The 18,592-nt window shown below is 43.7% G+C and overlaps 1 protein-coding gene across 4 annotated transcripts in view; it reads left to right on the top strand.

Moving 5' to 3' along the window:
* casz1 (castor zinc finger 1) overlaps positions 1–14,145 on the top strand; it is a 360,461-nt gene extending 346,316 nt beyond the window's left edge. For all 4 annotated transcript variants that reach the window (XM_069918493.1, XM_069918491.1, XM_069918492.1 and 1 more), the window contains one exon: positions 4,509–14,145. In XM_069918493.1, coding sequence (XP_069774594.1) covers positions 4,509–5,548 — 1,040 coding nt within the window. In that variant the 3' untranslated portion in view covers positions 5,549–14,145. The remainder of the gene's footprint in view (positions 1–4,508) is intronic.
* The last annotated feature ends 4,447 nt before the right edge of the window (positions 14,146–18,592 follow it).

Here is an 18,592-nt window from a genome sequence, read left to right as displayed (position 1 = left end):
ATTAGTACAAGTTGTGCTTGATGATCAGTGCAGACTCATTGCACCAAGGGGTCTGTTTCTGACCTGATTGCCTCTAATAGTTTGGATTCAGCAGGGCCCCACAAATAGCAGCAGAGATAAAATAATAATTCATCCATTTTTGGTCAGCCTGTACCCTTTAAAGAATTTACAACTGTCGCTGCTTTGGAAAATAATCCTCACTTAACTTTCAAATGTGCTTGAATTTTGGTTTAATATTTTGGCTAAGTTGTTCTGTAACTGAAAAAAAACACACAGAAGTGAAATTGAATACATCAGCCATTTCAACACATTAGTTCAATGAAAAACCAACCACGTGGGGATTTCACTTGCGGTTTTTCCCCTGTGAAATTTACAACTGGCTGCAAAAGTTAAAGTCCTGTTTTCAACCCATGTTTTGTCCAGATACAAACGAAGGGGTGGAAGTTCCTCTCTGGCTACAGTAACCAAAGATGTACAAGTATATTGGTCACCTGTTGTACTCACAGACACCACTGCAGGCGCAGAGGAGGGAATCTGTACTCATGTTACTTTAATCCATAACTTTTGCACACCTTTCAGAGTGGAAAAAAAAGGCAATTGTAAAGACGGATATTCTCCATCTTTAAATTGCTTCACTTACCTCCATAAGAGGTCCCAAGGAAGATTGACTGGTTGAACTCGCTCCAACCGCTGGGGGGGGGGGGGTAGTGTCAGAGGTGGAGTAGTCGCAACACCTCCTCTGTAAAAGATTTGCCGCTAAATGCAGCTCGAAAAGTGAGTGCGAATTGTAAAGAACCCATATGGTCATAGCACTCGTACCTCTTCTTCAGTCGCCATTTTCAGTTTAGGCCGCTTTCGTGATGTTTGACATCACGGTGATGGGCGGTGCTACTGCACTTTTCACCCCACCTCCTTCAGCTTTAGAAGCCGGCTTGTGACTCGCCCCTGCATAAAAGCACTGCGCAATCTACATTTTTGGTCGTCAGCATAAAAGGTAAATTCGCCTTTTGTGTATAAAAATCCCTAAAGATGAGTAACAAACCCAAGGATCTCTTTCCGTCCGTCCTGTGCGACTTAATAAACACATCTTTGCATGGTTTGCAGTGTGTTGTCTCAAAGCAGCAGCACTTGATTATATCGAAAACTGCGTAGAGACGTTTGTACAAAGTGGGTTCCAGGACAATACATCGCCAAACTAGCAGTTGTTATCAGGCATGATTTCACAGGGACAAGGAAGTGACAAATACTCACCGCTGACCTCAGACGAAGTGTCCGGGAAAATCCTGCCCTCTCTTGACAGGGCTTTCCTGCTGCTGTCAGTCTCCAATTCCAAGGGAGCTCCAGCATCCAGATGAACAGCCAATCACGTTGAGAAAGTCTTGTGAGCAGAAGGAAGTAAACTTTGAACCAGAGAACGTGAAATGAGCAGAAGCATTAAGGAAGGTTATTCTCTGCCACAATTTTTAAAATATTTTTGGGAGAATTACAATCCACACTTAGTTTCTAAGATCCCCATTAAAACATGTGGTCTGCCACTGCTTTGCAGGCAAGCACCTTTTGCAGGTGCTGCACCAACACCTCACCTGACCAATGGTTGGTTAATAGATGCCTGCTATTGGATTTTGTTGACAGCTGGTGTTTTTGCAGGTAACATTAACAATGTGAAGCTCCACCAGGTGACAACGGAAGCTGCATTGTTAACATTTCTAATGCCTTTGGGACTAAAGCACATTCTCTTTTTTGTCCTTTTTTTTAAACAATGCCTGTTGAGGATAACATCTGTCTCTATTGACTATACAAACACCCAGCTTCATCCTTTGAGCACAGAGCCATGCAGCCAGGCATGTTCTTGTTGCTTTATCAACCATGGCACCAGGGAGGTGGACAAACACAAAAACAGCCACAATGCTTTGTTTTCTTTCAAAATCACAAAGGAACAGGAGGCCACGTCCCTTCACATATGTACTGGCCCGAAGGAAGCATTACCCAATTAATCTCTCTCTTCCAACTTCAGCATCGCTTTGCATTCTATTCCCCGTGTTTATCTTTTTATTACTGCTTCCAGCATCCTTTCTGCAGGGTTTTCCATGGTTCTTCAGTTTGAAAAATCTAAGTTACCTGCAGATACTGGACATCAAAAGCCTAAATCAGTGGTTCTCAACCTTTTTCTTTCCACTCACATCCCACCTAAAGTAATCCCTATGCTATCAGTGCTCTCTGATTAGTAAGGGATTGCTTCAGGTGGGATGTGAGTGGGAAGGTTGAGAATCACTGCTCTAGACCCAATTGTTACTGAAATATTTTGCTTGAGAAAAATTGTCATTTCCTTTAGAGCGATGAAACTGTGCACATAACGAGTCAATTTGGTACAATTAAAACAGTGGTTTTCAAACATTTTCTACCCTTAAACAATCCCTTACTAATCACAGAGTATCGATGGCATAGGGAATACTTCAAGTGGTATGTGAGTGGAAAGAAAAAGGTTGAGAACCACTGCAGTACAGGGTAAAAGATACAAAAATATGTGGGTAATTTCAATCTGTTGGATGCAGGGATATATTTTTCTCCTTACTATTACATTTTTTAAAAATATTCCTTTAATCTGTTCCCAAAACTGGTGTACAAAATTATGAAGGGTATAGGGGCAGACTTTCCATGGAGGGGTTGGATGAGACAAGAACTGCTGTAAGTTTAGGGCCCCCTTCCCTGTGCAGCAGCCAAGTTTAGTTGGTTTCTTCTCTCCTACTTGTATATTTTTTTTAATGTACGATTTAAATCTGGGGCCCTCATTAAATGTGTGGTGGCCTTCAGGGTGGGGTGGGGAGGTGGCTTATGCCCCCCATTGGTTAAATGGGAGATGAAATGTTTAAAGGTAACATGCGGGGGAATTTTTTACACAGAGAATGGTGGGAGTGTAGAATGAGCTTCCAACTGAAGTGGTGAATTCAGGCTCGATGTTGTCACAAAAACAATTCAGATAGTACATGGATGAGAAGGCTATGGTCTGGTTGGCACAGCTGAGATGGGCCAAAGGGCTTGTTTCTGTGCTGCCGTGTTTTACATGTCCAGAGGTTCTGACTTCCACTCCTAGCTTCATACAGTCACATCCCTTAACCTTGCCTCGACCACAGCTAACATGCTGCGGAAATCCTTCTCAGAAACAGTTGTCCATCCAGGGCTGAGAAAGGAGAGGGTATGTTGGCAGCATTAAGGTGGGGGGGGGGGGGGAAGGGTCCAACTGGTGGGCAGAGGAAGGATACCGCTGTCAGGTGGAGGTTAGGTGTCTGTGATAGACGGAAGCAGGCCAAGAAAAAGCAGCTGAGGCACAGATAGAGGCAGGAGAAGCTCATGAAGGAAGGGATGGTGGTCTGCTGGCAAAGTTAGGGGAGCAGATATGTTTGGATGGGAATGTGGTGGGTGAGCAGGATGTGGAAGGGCAGAGGAACGAGCGGCGAGGTGTGTGAAGAAACGGAAAGGAATCTGTTTTGGTTCCCAGTTCACCAGCATTTCAATTTTAAAATGTGCAAGCTTGTTTTAATTTCTTCTGGTCTCCTCCTTTCCACCTCCAGGATATTGTCTTCCCTGTAACTCTGTGCTCACGGTTTTGCTCCAGTGCCTTCTGTGTTTCTCCAGGGTCTGAAAGGCCCCACTTGCAGAGGCCTGTCCTTCTCCACTTCAGTCTTTCCAATGTCTCGTAGTCACTGTTGCAACACAGATAAAAACCAGATTATGCAGATGGCAAAGATCCCAGTGGGACATGATTTTTGTGATACACAGTAGTTTCCCTCCTTATCCGCGGGGGTTATGTTTCAAGACCCCCAGCAGATGCCTGAAACCGTAGATAGTACCAAACTCTATACATAACATACCCATGATAAAGTTTAATTTAGAAATCAGAGATTAACAACATAGAACAATAATAACAATTTACGGTATTATATTCCATTAATGTGAAAGGGTTACCTAAACACAAGCACTGCAACAGTCGATCTGATAACCGAGACTGCTACTAAGTGACTAACAGGTGGGTTAGGGTTTAACATTTAACATTTTTGGACTGCTGTTGACCGCGGGTAAAGGGGGGAAAACCACTGTATAATGATAAATTAATACATATCTGCCAGAACACTAGACCCATCTTCCAGATCATGGCATGGTTCTCCGATACCTCCAGGTGAGAGGGCAGTTCTCTCTCCACACTGCAGTGGAACCTCACTGTGAATCTCTGCACTCAAGTCTCTATGGTGAGAGTTGAATGCACAGACGCTCTACCCATGTGGATCTGCACATTTTCATAATCTTCTGCAGGATATTCAATCCAGTCTAATTAGTGCAACGTATTCCGTGTAATCCCTGTTTAATACCTCCATTGATGCTTCTGGGAGGGAGACTGGCGTTTCATTGTGCTGCATTTCACATGCATTGATGGTGCTATTGTTGGATTGCAATGTTTGTCATGAGACCGTTGCAAATGCCACAACTTAATGCTCTCCCCTTTCTGTGTCTAGGGAACACAATTTCTCTCCCGACTGCTTCTGGTGCCAAGAAGCGGTTCTGGATCATCGAAGACATGTCCCCGTTTGGAAAGCGACGAAAGACAGCCTCCTCTCGGAAGATGCTGGACGAAGGAATGATGCTGGAGGGTTTCAAACGGTACGACTTGTACGAGGACTGTAAGGATGCAGCCTGCCAGTTCTCACTGAAGGTCACCCATTACCACTGCACGCGGGAGAACTGCGGCTACAAGTTCTGCGGCCGCACCCACATGTACAAACACGCCCAGCATCACGACCGGGTGGACAACCTGGTCCTGGACGACTTCAAGCGGTTCAAGTCGTCCCTGCGCTGCAACTTCGCGGACTGCCAGTTTTCGGGCAATAGCACCCACTTCCACTGCCTGCGCTGCGGCTTCCGCTGCACTGACAGCACTAAGGTGACCGCCCACCGGAAGCACCATGGCAAGCAGGACGTGATCAGCGCCGCCGGCTTCTGCCAGTTCAGCTCCAGCCTGGACTGCGAAGTGGCCGACTGCAAATACAAGCTCAAGTGCTCGCACTTCCACTGCACCTACCCCGAGTGCAGGCACACTGTGGTCGGCATGTCCCAGATGGACTCGCACAAGCGCAAACATGAGAAGCAGGAGCGCGGCGAGACAGCCTCGTCCTCGCCCACCCGCGAGGTCTCCCACAGCACCATTGCCGCCGCCGAGCACGACTCGCAGGGCTCCTCCCTCAACCTGGATGGCTCCCTCAACCTGGGCACCAGCGTGGATAGCGCACTGTTCTTCCTGAGGAACGCAGCGGGTGTGGGCCTAAGCGACTCCCTGGATCTGAGCGCCAAGGCCCGCCAGGCCACTGGCCCTCCATACCACGCCACCGCTCGAGACGACGTCACTGCCACCTCGGGTGAGGCTGAGGATGATGGGACGCAGGACGATGAGCTGATCGACGACGACGAAGATGACATCAACACAGACTCGGACAGCAGCCACGGCACTGTGCCCGAGAGCTTGGACCTGATGGAGAAAGGAGAGTCCATAGGCCTGTAGCTGGGACATCCCTCCTCCCCTCCCTCTGCACACACTTCCTTCACTGACCTGGGAAGACAAATTCCCTCATCTACATAACATTGCAGCGGAACTAAGCGCAGGACCTCTGCAGGCGTGGCAGCGTGAAGGGGCTAGGCAGCCTTTAAACCCCATCAGGATCAAATGGAGAGCATCAAGACTCCTCCATCCTCACCAATGCTTCCAGACCAGCTGACAACAGGACAGTGCCCACAACAAAGTAAAGAATCATGACTAATCAATGAACAAAACAATTGGCTTTGGATGGTACACGCAGTAGGAAGAATTTGCTCCCTAAAAGATGTTTACAACCTGACCAACATGATTAAACCCTTTTAATATGCAGGAAGAAATGAGAATCTATAATCCAACGTTTCTGGAGTTGGACACCATGTAACATTTGGTATTACCTTTGCTACCGAAAGCTCCTTGGTTGCGTGTGTGCATGTCTGCTAGATTCTATTGTTTTTAATTTTTGGAATTTAAAGAAAACAAGGTATACGAAACCGGAATTCAGACACAGTTTTTCGGGCTGCGGTGTACATTACGGTATGGCAGAGCGTGCAGGTGAAGAATTTACAAAGGCAGTTTTAAATGGCCGTTTTCTGTAGTCAGTCCCTCCGTCATCTCCCATGGGCAATGAGAAGCCTTCAAGGTTAAGACACACGAAACGCCTTCTTGCTAAATTCTGAAGCACAAAATGTGGATGGCAAACATTCATTGTGAAACACATAGTTACTGTGCTCAGACCAAGTGAAGTTTCATTTCTGCTCTTCCATTAATTTATTCTTACTTTGAAAGCTCTTTCTCCCTCTTCCACCCTGGAGTTTGCCTTCTTTATAATCCCAGATCAGGTCCTATTACAAGTTGCAGGTCCTTCCATTCCAAACCTCTCAGCCTCTGGGTGATGATCCCGAATGATTTATTCCTTTCCACCCCCCCCCCCCCCCCGACAATTGTAAAGGAGCCATATGGTCTCTGGAAGCTTCTGCGATTTGTTTTTTGTTTGTTTTGTAGATAGAATGAGAACATTTCAAACAAAATTATTTTTATATATTTAAAGCAGAAATCAATTTGAATGTTGTAGATACTTTGAGGCCCAACACAGTCACATTGTTTGCAAACGCTTTTCCGCCACAATGAATCGAACTCTTTTGAGGTTTAAAGCTGTGGTTCCTCTATTTAAAGGGGTCGCTGTGTTTCTGTGTATGAGTTTCTGATCAAAAGCTGTCTCTCTGTATGTTTAAGATTATTTGAAAGCAGGGCCATTATATCTCTAAAACTGAATATGATATATATAAGTTTGCAAATGCTGAAAAGGATAACAGGAATCAGGTAACCACAGAACTTCTGCTCATTTTTCACTCTGAACATCCTAGGTAACATTGTGCTTAAGGAGAATGTAGAGCAGAGTAAATCCATCTCACCATCCCCTTCCTGCCTGCCAACTTCATTGGTCTTCAGAGGAAACATGCTCCATCAAAGTTGGCACTCTGAAAGAAAGAGGGAAAATACTGGAAAGTATTATCAGGTCAGGCAGCATCTGTGGAGAGAGATTCTCATTCCATAGACACATGCTGGAATCAGGAGCAAACAACTATCTGCTGGAGGAACTCAGCGGGTTGAACAGCATCATACAACCATAGAAAACTACAGCACAGAAAACAGGCCATTCATCCCTTATTTCTGTGCTAAAACAGCATTCCTCTAGTCCCACTGACCTGCATCTATTCCACAACCCTCCAGGCCTCTCCCATCCATGTATCTATACAATTTATTCTTAAAACTTAAGAGTGAGCCTGCATTTACCACATCAGATGACAGCTTGTTCCACACTCCCTCCACTCTCCGGGTGAAGAAGTTCCCCCTAATGTTTCACCCTAAAGCCATGTCCTCTCGTATTTATTTCTCCCAGTCTAAGTGGAAAGACCCTACTTGCATTTACTCTGTTTATTCCCCTCATAATTTTCTAAACCTCTGTCAAATCTCCCCTCATTCTACTACGTTCTAAGGAATAAACTCACAACCTGTTTAATCTTTCCCTGTAACTCAACTCCTGAAGACCCAGCAACATCCTAGTAAATATTCTCTGCACTCTTTCTATCTTATTGATACCTTCCTGTAGTTTAGCATCCTGAACTGTACACAATACTCCAAATTTGGCCTCACCAATGTCTCATACAACCTCACCATAACATACCAACACTTGACCTCAGTACTTTGCCAAGATGACAAAACCTTTCTTTACAACCCTGTCTACTTGTGACACCACTTTCAGGGAATTATGTACCTGTATCCCAGATCCCTTTGTTCCTCCGCACTCCTCACTCCCTTGCCATTTACTGTGTATGGTATGTCCTGCTTTGGTTTGTCCTTCCAAAATGCAACACCTCACATTTGTCTGCATTAAATTCCACCTGCCATTTTCTGTCCCATTTTTGCCAGTTGGTCTACATCCCTCTGCAAACTTTGAAAGCCTTCCTCGCTGTCCACAACGCCTCCAATCTTAGTGTCATCAGCAAACTTGCTGATACAATTTACTACGTTATCATCCAGATCATTGATATAGACAACAAACAACAATGGTCCCAGCACCAATCCCCGAGGCACACCACTCGTCACAAGCCACCAGTCTTAGAAGCAATCATCCACTACCACTCTCTGTCTTCTCCAATTCACCCAATTTTGAATCCATTTTACAATCTCTCCATAGATACCTGGTGTCTAAACCTTATGAACTAACCTCCCATGTGGGACCTTGTCCATGTAGACAACATTCACAGCCACTTTCATCTACTTTCTTGGTAACCTCTTCAAAAAACTCAGTAAACACAACTTAACCATGCACAAAGCCATGCTGGCTATCCTTAATCAGCCCTTGGCTGATCAAATACTTGTCTCTCAGAATACCCTCGAAAAATTTACTCACTACTGATGACAGGCTCACCAACCTGTAATTTCCTGGTTTACTTTTGGAGCCTTTTTTAAACAATGGAACAGCATGTCCCGTGGCTAAGGACATTTTAAATATTTCTGCACGAGTCTTCCTCAAGTTTTGAGATTTATCTACCTTTATTCGCTGTAAGACCTCCTCCTCTTTAATCTCTGTATTCCATGCCAGTACTGCTTGGTTCCCTTCCTGTAAGACCTCCTCCTCTTTAATCTCTGTATTCCATGCCAGTACTGCTTGGTTCCCTTCCTGTAAGACCTCCTCCTCTTTAATCTCTGTATTCCATGCCAGTACTGCTTGGTTCCCTTCCTGTAAGACCTCCTCCTCTTTAATCTCTGTATTCCATGCCAATACTGCTTGGTTCCCTTCCTTCCTTGTGCACTATTCCAGTTTCCTACGTAAATACTGATGAAAAAAAAATTGTTTAAGATTTCCCCCCATCTTGTTAGGTTCCACACACAGACGACCACTCTTATCTTCTAGGGGACCAATTTTGTCCCTTACTACCTTTTACTCTTGACATACTTGTAGAAACCCTTCGGGTTTCCCTTCACATTATCTGCCAAAACAACCTCACATCTTCTTTTTGCCTTCTTGATTTCCTTCTAAAGTAATTTCTTACATTTTCTATATTCTTCTAGTACCTTATCAGTGGGAGTTAGATGGGAGGCACAGTTGGCGTAACGGTAAGCTCAATGCCTTTACAGCGCCAGCGATCAGGACTGGGGTTTAATTCCCGCGCTGTCTGTAAGGAGTTTGTAATTTCTCCCCATATCTCTGTGGGTTTTCCCAGGAGCTTTGGTTTCCTCCCACCCTTCAAAATGTACTGGGGATTGTAGGTTAAAAACATAAAACGCCGGAGAAGCTCAGCTGCCCAAACAGTGCCTGTCATGTAGCAAAGGTAGAAATACAGAACCAACGTTTTGGGCTTGAACCCTTCACCGAGGGATGTTTGTAGGTTACTTGGGTTTAAATTGGGTGGCATAGACACATGGGCTGAAATGGCCTGTTATCATACGTCCAAAAAAACATCAACGTTGACCATTCTTTTTCTCCCACTGATGTTCCTCGACCCACTGAGTCCCTTCTGCAGGTTGGTGTTTACTTCTAGTTCCATGGATACTAACGTAGTTTCAATTTTTATAAAAAAGGTTCCCCAGGTTACCAACTCCACAGTCCTGCTGCATCTCTCTCTCTCCCCTGCTGAGACGGTAGGGGAGCTGGTTTCCACTACAGTATAGCAGTCGGCTCAGGGAACCTTTGCCTGGGGCACTTGCTCCTAAAGGTGTAACAATGCCTTTTCATATTGTCTTGTTTCCCCTCCCCAGCTCTGCTCCCTTTTTCCTGCTTTGCCATCCATACGACACACATTTCAGCAACAGATTAATGGCACCTGTTTTCACCTTTCACTGAAAGCTCAGCCTCCAAATTGCTCTTCTAAAGTTGTCAGTTTAACTTCTCACTAGACCCTAACTAGTGGAGTTTAGCTGGAGTAAGTCTCTGTAAAGTGGCCGTTATTGTAGGTAGATTTAGTTGTGTGTAGTCCCTGTTATAAAAAAAAACTTCGGACAAGACTGATGAGAAACTTTCCACATGGTACATCCATAGATGAAATGGATACCTTATTCCAAAATGCTAAAACTTTGGGGTAGGCTCCAACATACTTAGTTAGACTCACTACACTTCATTTTGGGAAGTCAGATGTAGTAGAGGGACATATATTGACCAGCAGCCTATGGTGTCGGAGACCTCAGCTTCCAACCTTGAAAATGCTGCCTCCTGCAGGGGAAGGATTACTCTCATACTCATTGTAAAAGACATCATGTTTCTTGCCTAGAATCGCACATTTAAAGGAAGGGCTGGCATCACTAGGGAGGAGAGGTTCCAGTAGCAAACACTGAGCAATAAACCCAGAGAATGTAGAAACACCCTCCCTGAGGATCTGGCATTCGCTTCTCCTCCTCCTCACCTCCAAGATCTTCCCTGACACCATTTAGAGGTGAGGCGCACACTTCCAAATGGGATCTGACCACACCATCCCAACCTGGAGGGTTAGTCTCATTTCCTCTGGTTGAACACTGTGGACCATCGTCTTTCTCCTCCCGTCACCATCTCCACAAGCATGACCAAAGTTCCCAGTCGGTGCCTCGGGGTGACCTGGGCTCTTTACTGCCTTGTGCTGCGCTCAACATCCTCAAAGCCCCCAAACCTGGCCTCTCCGTTCCAGCGACACTCCTCGTGAGTCTGACACAACTATTCCAGTGGTGTTAACCAGTTTAATATTACACTACACAAACTCCAACCTGTTCAACACTTTACAGCCTGGAACTACTCATCAACCACCTCTATAAGATCCCCCTCATCCAATGAACCCAAGTTACTCAATCTCACCTCTTAATCTAGTCCCTTCATTTCTGAAACCAATCCTGGTGAATCTCCTCTGCACCACCTTCAAAGCCATTATATCCTTTCTTGCCTGGGGAGACCAGAACTGCCTTGCCAGTACCCTGTACCATTGCAGCAGGAGGGTTAAGTCTCTTCACCCAGCAGTGCCTGTCCATGAACACCATATCCACTCTCCTGTCCACCCTGGGAGACCCTACTCTTTGGAGGATAGTTCCACCATTCTTCCATCTCAGCAAGGGAGGTACAGGCACTAAAACTGCGAAACCCCCTGCCACCATCCCCATGTGAACTGCTCTGCCTTTGAGGCTGAAGATGGTGCGTAGTAGAGACCAAGGCCGGAGAGGGGGAGGTTGTGCTGTGGCCATCTGGGGGAGGGGGGAGTTCAATGCCTGTGCATTTAGGAATATAGGTGCGAGGTGGAGTAATCTGGTGGTGCAACTGAAACATTCAGGAATATAAGGCAGCGTCGCAGTTAGCACCTGTGAACGGGACTGGGGGTTCGAATCCCATGCTCTCTGTAAGGAGTTTGTACATTCTCCCTAGGGGCTCTGGTTTCCTCCCACCATTCAAAACGTACCTGGGGTTGTCGGTCAATTGAGTTCTCCCGTTTCCTCCTACCCTTCAAAACACATGGGGGTTATCGGTCAATTAGATGTAATTGGGCAGTACGGGCTCACAGGCCAAAAGGGCCTGGATGTCTAAATTAAAATTTAAATCACCACGACAGCAGATCACTGTGAATTAACAATTTTAACATGGGAAATCTTCAAATACAACATAATTCTTCTAAAGGAAAAAAGGACGATGGTGTTCTTCATTAAGAATGGGGTAATCGGTGGTTTTCCCTCTGAAGTTTAGGTACAGAACAAAAGCATCCTTAACCCTTCGGATTTCAGGGACGGCCAACAAGCGCATATATTGTGTCTCTGTTTTCCAAAACTGGTTTTTATGCCCTTCCACCAGCTTGTTCACACTGTAGTCTGGAGTATCTATTATGAAAGGTTAAAACTGGCCAGGATCCAAAGGGTTAATACGGTCCCACACCTAAGAAACTGCTTTTCCTCTTTGACCTTCTGATGATTCTTTCCCTTAAAAATATTAAAAGGTGATACTTTAAACTTAAAGCCAATTTTTGTGGACAAACCTGACCTGACCTGACACTGCTCACTCTGGTTACACATTGTGAGGATGCTCGGGCTCCCATGAAATGAAAGAGCAATCTGATCTCTATGGTACATGTTTCTACAGTTCTTTGAGTGAAGCACTCTAGGCAGGTGGTGAACGTAATGCGTGTGCTAACCTGCTTCTGTGTCTTTATGTAACATATATAAGTTTGCACTAATTCTGTTTTATATTAGAAACAGTTGTGAACCTATTCAATTGACGTGAAATGAGAACTCTATACAATTGCCAGTCTTAAGAGGAACAGTAGCCCCTTTTCTTGAAGAATAGAAGTTCTTTGCTATGGACTTGAACTTCTGTGATCATTTCTCTGCAATGAGTAGACTTTTGAGAAGGTATTCTGTCACGTTTGATTGGAACGACTAATCTCCTCAACCAAATTTGTGGGACAGCCAATGTCAAATACAGTCCTCCCAAATACTCAATGGAAAGGGGCTGCTGTAGCTTTAAGACTGATATACATGCTGTCTTATTCTTTCCTGGGACACAACCGTAACCAACATTAACCCTTTGAGGAGTAATACTTTCCATACTAAATTGTTAAGGTATTCCTTTCGAGTCAGTGACAGAGGTTGTGTCTTATGTGTGTGTGCACGTATCAGAGCATAAGAGTGTGTGCAGGTGAGCACAAGAACGAGTGTGGGTCTTGGTCTGTGTGTATTTATCTGTGTGAGAGAGTGAGCGAGTGTTTGTGGGGGAATGTTGGTGCACATATACAGGGGTGTATTCTGTGCAGGTGGCAAGTCACAGGGTGGGTGGATGCCAGTGAGAGGGAGAGTAAGTCCGTGGAGACAGAGTCTCGTGATATTTTATAAGATGCAGCATTCTGTTTCTTTCTGCACCAGTAGGAAATAACACAAAATCAAAACAACCGCTAAAGGAATCCCCATTAAAACACACAAGTCCACCAATCCTCAAAGGGTTAAAGCCACAAAAAGAATAATGTTGCATTTGAAAAACCTTTTTTAAAAAAAAATAATTCTGGAATAACCCTTTTTTTGTGTGTGTGCAATTCCTTTAAAGTTGGAATTTTAACAGGCTCTTGAACAATAAGGCCATTTCTACATAGACTGTTAGCACTGACAGAGTGTGGTTCAGGTTTAACTTGAATTTTTGTAGGATGCAAATTAACAGATTTCCTATGAATATTAATTGCTAAATAATTTAATACCGTTCTCTCTTATTTTTATTTGTGTGTGCTCTTTATCTTGCTGTCCATCCACTAGTGAGTTCTATTTAAAAGTCAAAGAGGCAGGCAATACTAATTGTGGTTTTTTTTTCCAAATTCAGTATGTATTTTGAAAAGAACTGTAAAATGCTTAGTGCTGGGAAACAGTTTATGCACTTCAACCTCTTCGCTGTGTGGCCCTTTTTTTAAATACATAATAGAGCATGTTAAAAGTCCGAAAGCTGTTAAGTTTTTTTTTCCTTTCTCTTCCTTCCTTTCTTCTGTGATGTTTTGAAAAAAAACGGGTAACACATCACCAGATGTTTGCCAGGTGGCATTTGTGTAGATAGTAAACCAGAAAATGAAGAGAAAAGACAATAATCGTTATGTACAACCAGACAGACACAAATCTCCAAATCTTCTAAATAGTCAAGCTACTGAAATGAAGCAATCGATCATTTTACTGTTAATTTAACTAAAACTGGATTGATCTTTTGGAGACGAGAAAAAAAAGGAAAAAATTACAATGTAGCAAAAAGAGAATTCTAGCCTTTGTAATATATATCATTGCACACTGGGATAAGAAGCCATCTCGAGATCACATGGATTTGTGTCATTTTTTTTCTCTGTGCGGAGATCGGTCCACATACAGTGTACATGGCTCTCTATACATGGAGACAACTCAACTTTTTTTAAATGCTTTGGAAAAGACGTTCTCCAATACTTGAATATTGACCCCCTCAGCACCTATGTTATTGATAACTGAATATTTTTCCACTTGAATCTAGTGCTGTTAGAAATTTAATATATGTGTTTTATTTATTTGATTGGTTTTGCATGACTGATGCAAGGGTTTGAGATTTTCACTCAATAAAAACTGGAAAAAAATCTGTTCTCGGCTATTATTTAAACGCACTGTGCTGGTTGACACCTAATACACGGGAAGGCCACCCACAGTCAGTATGTAACTGAAGAGAAAAAAAACCAAGAAAACTGCAGATGATGGAAATCTGAAACGTGAACAAAAGGTTCTGGGATTTCCCATCAGGGCAGGCACCGTATGCAGAGAGAAAAACAGAGTTCAAGTCTCATATCAAAGAGCCCTCATTAATGTATCAGCCTGATACATTAACTCTGTTTTTCTCTCTCTGTAGATATTGCCTGACCTGTTGAGTATTTCCCAGAACGAAGGGGTTGAAGGGCTGGTCAATGGGCTGGGATTTGGAGGATCGCGATGCGGAGTAATGGATGATGGGACAAAAGGAGGAGAAGATGCTCAGTGTGACAGTGTGGGAAATGGTTTTTTTGTGTTGGTGGAAGATATCAATTTTTTTTTATTGATATATACAGCACGGTAACAAGTCCGTGAGCCTGTGCCACCCAATTGACCTACAGCCCCTGATACATTTTGAAGGGTGGAGGAAACTCGTGCAGTCACAGGGAGAACATTCAAACTCATTACAGACTGCACCAGATTCGAACCTGAGTCGTTGGCACTGCAAAAGCATTGCGCTCACTGTGCTGCCCTCAATATAGATTGGGTCAAAACCATCAACAGAAAATGACAAATTTCTTGGCATTTACATGTGGATTACAGTTCTAAGGAAGATACCCTTCCTCTGAAATTGAACAGAGCCAGTGGCAATTTCAACTCTCCCAAGGAAATACCAAGTGCTTCCTGAATGCTCCTGCATCAACCATTCCAACAGAGGATACGCGTTACTCCCCATGACAATCCAGATCTTCACTCTGCAAGCCAAACTATCTTATTGTCTCCTGAGACAACTGGTATTGGCTTAAGATTTATTCTCCAACTTGTTGAGACCAAGATATCTCTATAAATCCCCTCAAACTAACTCTTCAGAGCCTGACATCTCTGGATTAATAGGATAGGTCTGTAATTCAAAAAAGATGGAATGATTTATTTCTGATGGGGATATAGAAGAAAAACATCCAGTCCTAGTAAATAGATGTAATTTATTTATTAGATTCACTATCTGCATTGATTGTCAAGCACAGATTTACACGAATTCCATTGTATTCTCTCTGCATTGCCTTCAACTCCTCAAAGTCCACCACTCACCTCCATACCAGGACCAATTTACAATGGATAATTAACCTACCACTGTGCTGGTCTTGGGATCTGAGAGAAAATGAGAGCTCCTGGAGGAACCCACACAGTGATAGGGAGAACAGTGTCAGAAACCAGATTTGAACTCAGTTACCAGAGCTGTGAGGCAACTGCATCACCTTCCAAAAATGTGATTCTGCTTTACTGCCATTAACTCAGCCCTCCCCCCCCCCCCCATCTCTTTCCCACACATTTCTCCTGGCCCTCTCCTCCCAGATGCACTAAAGACATGGCCTTACCCACCAGCCTCGGCATTCAACATATCATTCTCCACAATTTCTGACACCTACAATGGCAGTCGGTGTCAAACCAACCCCCACCATGGACCAGACCAAACAGAATCCTCAGTAATGTTTTTTGTAATTCCCATATATCACTGAATGTAACAGCAATAAAAGTGAGGACATGCAAAATTAAAATTACACCTTTAAATAAAAAAGACAAATTAGCAATATTTAAAAAATATAGAATAATATGTGATCAATATAGTTGTAATATTTCTTAGATTATATGAATACTAATAACAAAATTGTTTTGCAAAATCTTTCTACATTGAAATACAACATTATGAGTAACTGAGTGGAAACCTTTTTTGATTTCTCCCCTTCTTTTCCTTTAATTACTACTTCATTCTCATACAAGTTATTGATCTCAGTTCACAAATACTAATGACCACAAAATTGTAGCTAAAACACCAGCAGCAACAAAAACAACAGCGCGTGCTGGTGGGATGGGCAGATGGAACCACGTGATTCAAAGTGTCATTGTCATTGGGTAACAATGACAGCTCTGACCAGAGCCCATAAGAAGGTTCAAAAAGTAAATGGGCATCAAGTTTCACCCTTGTAGATATATTGATACATGTTAGCTGGGCTTACCAAAAATGTTTCTGTTGTTAAAGTAAATTATAGGGATATTTTTACAAAAATAATTATAAATTTCTGCTGAAACTCTGAACAAAAAGTTTATAGACAGTCATATTTTGGTGTCACTCAGTACTTCCCGCGCACCCCCCCCCCTCCCCCGTGATGCCAGTGTACAATGGGATCCAACACCAGACACCTCCTTGGTAGCTACCCCTGTGACTACAAGCAGTGCTCCACTTGCACTCACCATCATTTGGGGCCTCAACAACTTCAATTGCGAATCTGTTGGGGTCATCTACTGGATCTGGTGTTCCTGTTTTGGCCTCCTGTACATCAGGGAGACTGGATGCTGACTGGGAGATTGTATCATTGAGCACCTTTGCTCTATCCACTGCGTCAGCAGGACCTCCCAGTGACCACCCATTTTAATACCTGCCCATGGCCTCATACACTGCCAAACTGAGGCCACCTGCAAATTGGTAGAACAATACCATACTCCATCTTTGCAGACTCCCCCGGACTCTCTCCCGTCCTCTCTTGTCTCCTCCAGCTCTTGACCCCTTCCCTTCCTTGTCCCATCCTATCCTATTTATCCTTCCTCGTCCTCTACTCTCTCCCATTACCTTTGGCTTCTTTCTCTCCCACCTGTATGGCCTCTTATTTCTGAATATTTTATTTATAATTTTCCAAACAGTTATCAACATTATCAATGTTAACACTATCAGCATTGATGACTATTTACAATGTTATAAAAAGTTTTCGGCAGAGTTCAAGTTCTTTCCATCCCCCTCCCTCCCCACACCCTCAACATTTAACACTTCACCTGTACGGCTTCTTACTTGTTGGCCTGCAGCCCTCCCCTTCCCCTCTCCCCACTTTTTTTTTAATCAGGTGCCTTACCAGGTTTTCCAAATACCTGACAAGGGGCTCAGGCCTTAAATGTTTGTTGCCCTTCCTTTCGATGCCGCGTGATCTGCTGAGTTTCTCCAGCATATTTGTGCATTGCCCTCAACTCCAGCATCTGTAGACTTTCCTGTTGAATGACACCACAGTCGGGGTGATCTTGGTATTTATGGCTCTGTTCATTAGCTGAGCCAGTGGCAGTGTGTTCTGGTTCTGTGAAACCAAGTAAAAAAGTAAGTCAGTAAGTAGCCCTAAATAGTGAGGGTGAACATCTTTTGTCCCTCTCCACTTGATGTTCTTATTTGTACCTGCAATTCTGTCAGTGTCTGTCTGTATCTGCTGTGGGGAGAATGGTGCAATGTTGCTTCCCATCCTAAAGGTATTGAGTTTTTGGAATTATTCACCTAAGACATCTATGAAGACTCAATTGATTAATATTTTAATTTTGACATACAGCACCGTAGCAGGCCCTTTTGACCCATGAGCCTGTGCCGCCCAATTACACCCAATTGACCTAAAACCCCTGGAATGATTTTGAAGGGTAGGAGGAAAACCCCCCCCGGAAAACCCACTGGCTAAGTACGCAGAAACGTACAAACTCCTTACAGACAGCGCCAGTTATGAACCTGCATCCCCGGCGCTGTAACGGTGTTGTGCTAACCATGCCGTTACACCCAGACACTAGCCCCAGGATCATTTTCTACATTCCTTAAAGATCAACCAAGATCCTGCAGCATGGCTCCACCTGCCTTGATCTCCTGTCCTTGAATCACCAGCTAAGATTGAGCAAAATCTTTCCCACACCAAGTTACAGCATCTGATTACATTACAGATGGCTTGCAAATTTATGAATTAATGTGTGTAACCTGGGTAATGTATCTACATTTTCACAAATGCTGGAAATAGCAAGCTGGGTCACCCGAGAAAATACATGAAAAACCTTCAAGATATTGCAAGAGTGAGAAAATAGGCAGCCGCCTGAAAATAGGAAGCCGATTACTGTTTGATGTTAAATAAATTAAACACAGCATGTAAAGTACGAATGGGCACTCACAGTGATAACTAAATTATCAGATCATGAGGAGGTTCTGACTGGCCACCGATACATTCAACTTATTTACACAATTTTTCAGCTGCTTTTGAAGAGTATGAGAAGGTAGTATAGTGGCCCTAACATTCCAGGTGGTGACAGGTTCAAAACCCACTGAAGCCACCAAGAAATGTATGTCTGAGTAATGAAAGAAATCTGGAATTAAAAGCTACTGACCCTCAAACTAGCATATTGTCTTAAAACCCTAATGTCCTTCAGAAAAATAATCCTGGTGCAACTTGAGACCAACCGTTCTCAATGGGGGCCATACAGACACCCTTGGGGCCACAGAACGTTTAAGTAAAAGTCAGGTCTTTTTTTCACTTCACT

This window comes from Narcine bancroftii, chromosome 2 (assembly GCF_036971445.1).
Source record: "Narcine bancroftii isolate sNarBan1 chromosome 2, sNarBan1.hap1, whole genome shotgun sequence".
In the NCBI taxonomy this organism is placed as follows: domain Eukaryota; kingdom Metazoa; phylum Chordata; class Chondrichthyes; order Torpediniformes; family Narcinidae; genus Narcine; species Narcine bancroftii.
This window is presented reverse-complemented; position numbering and strand designations above follow the sequence as displayed.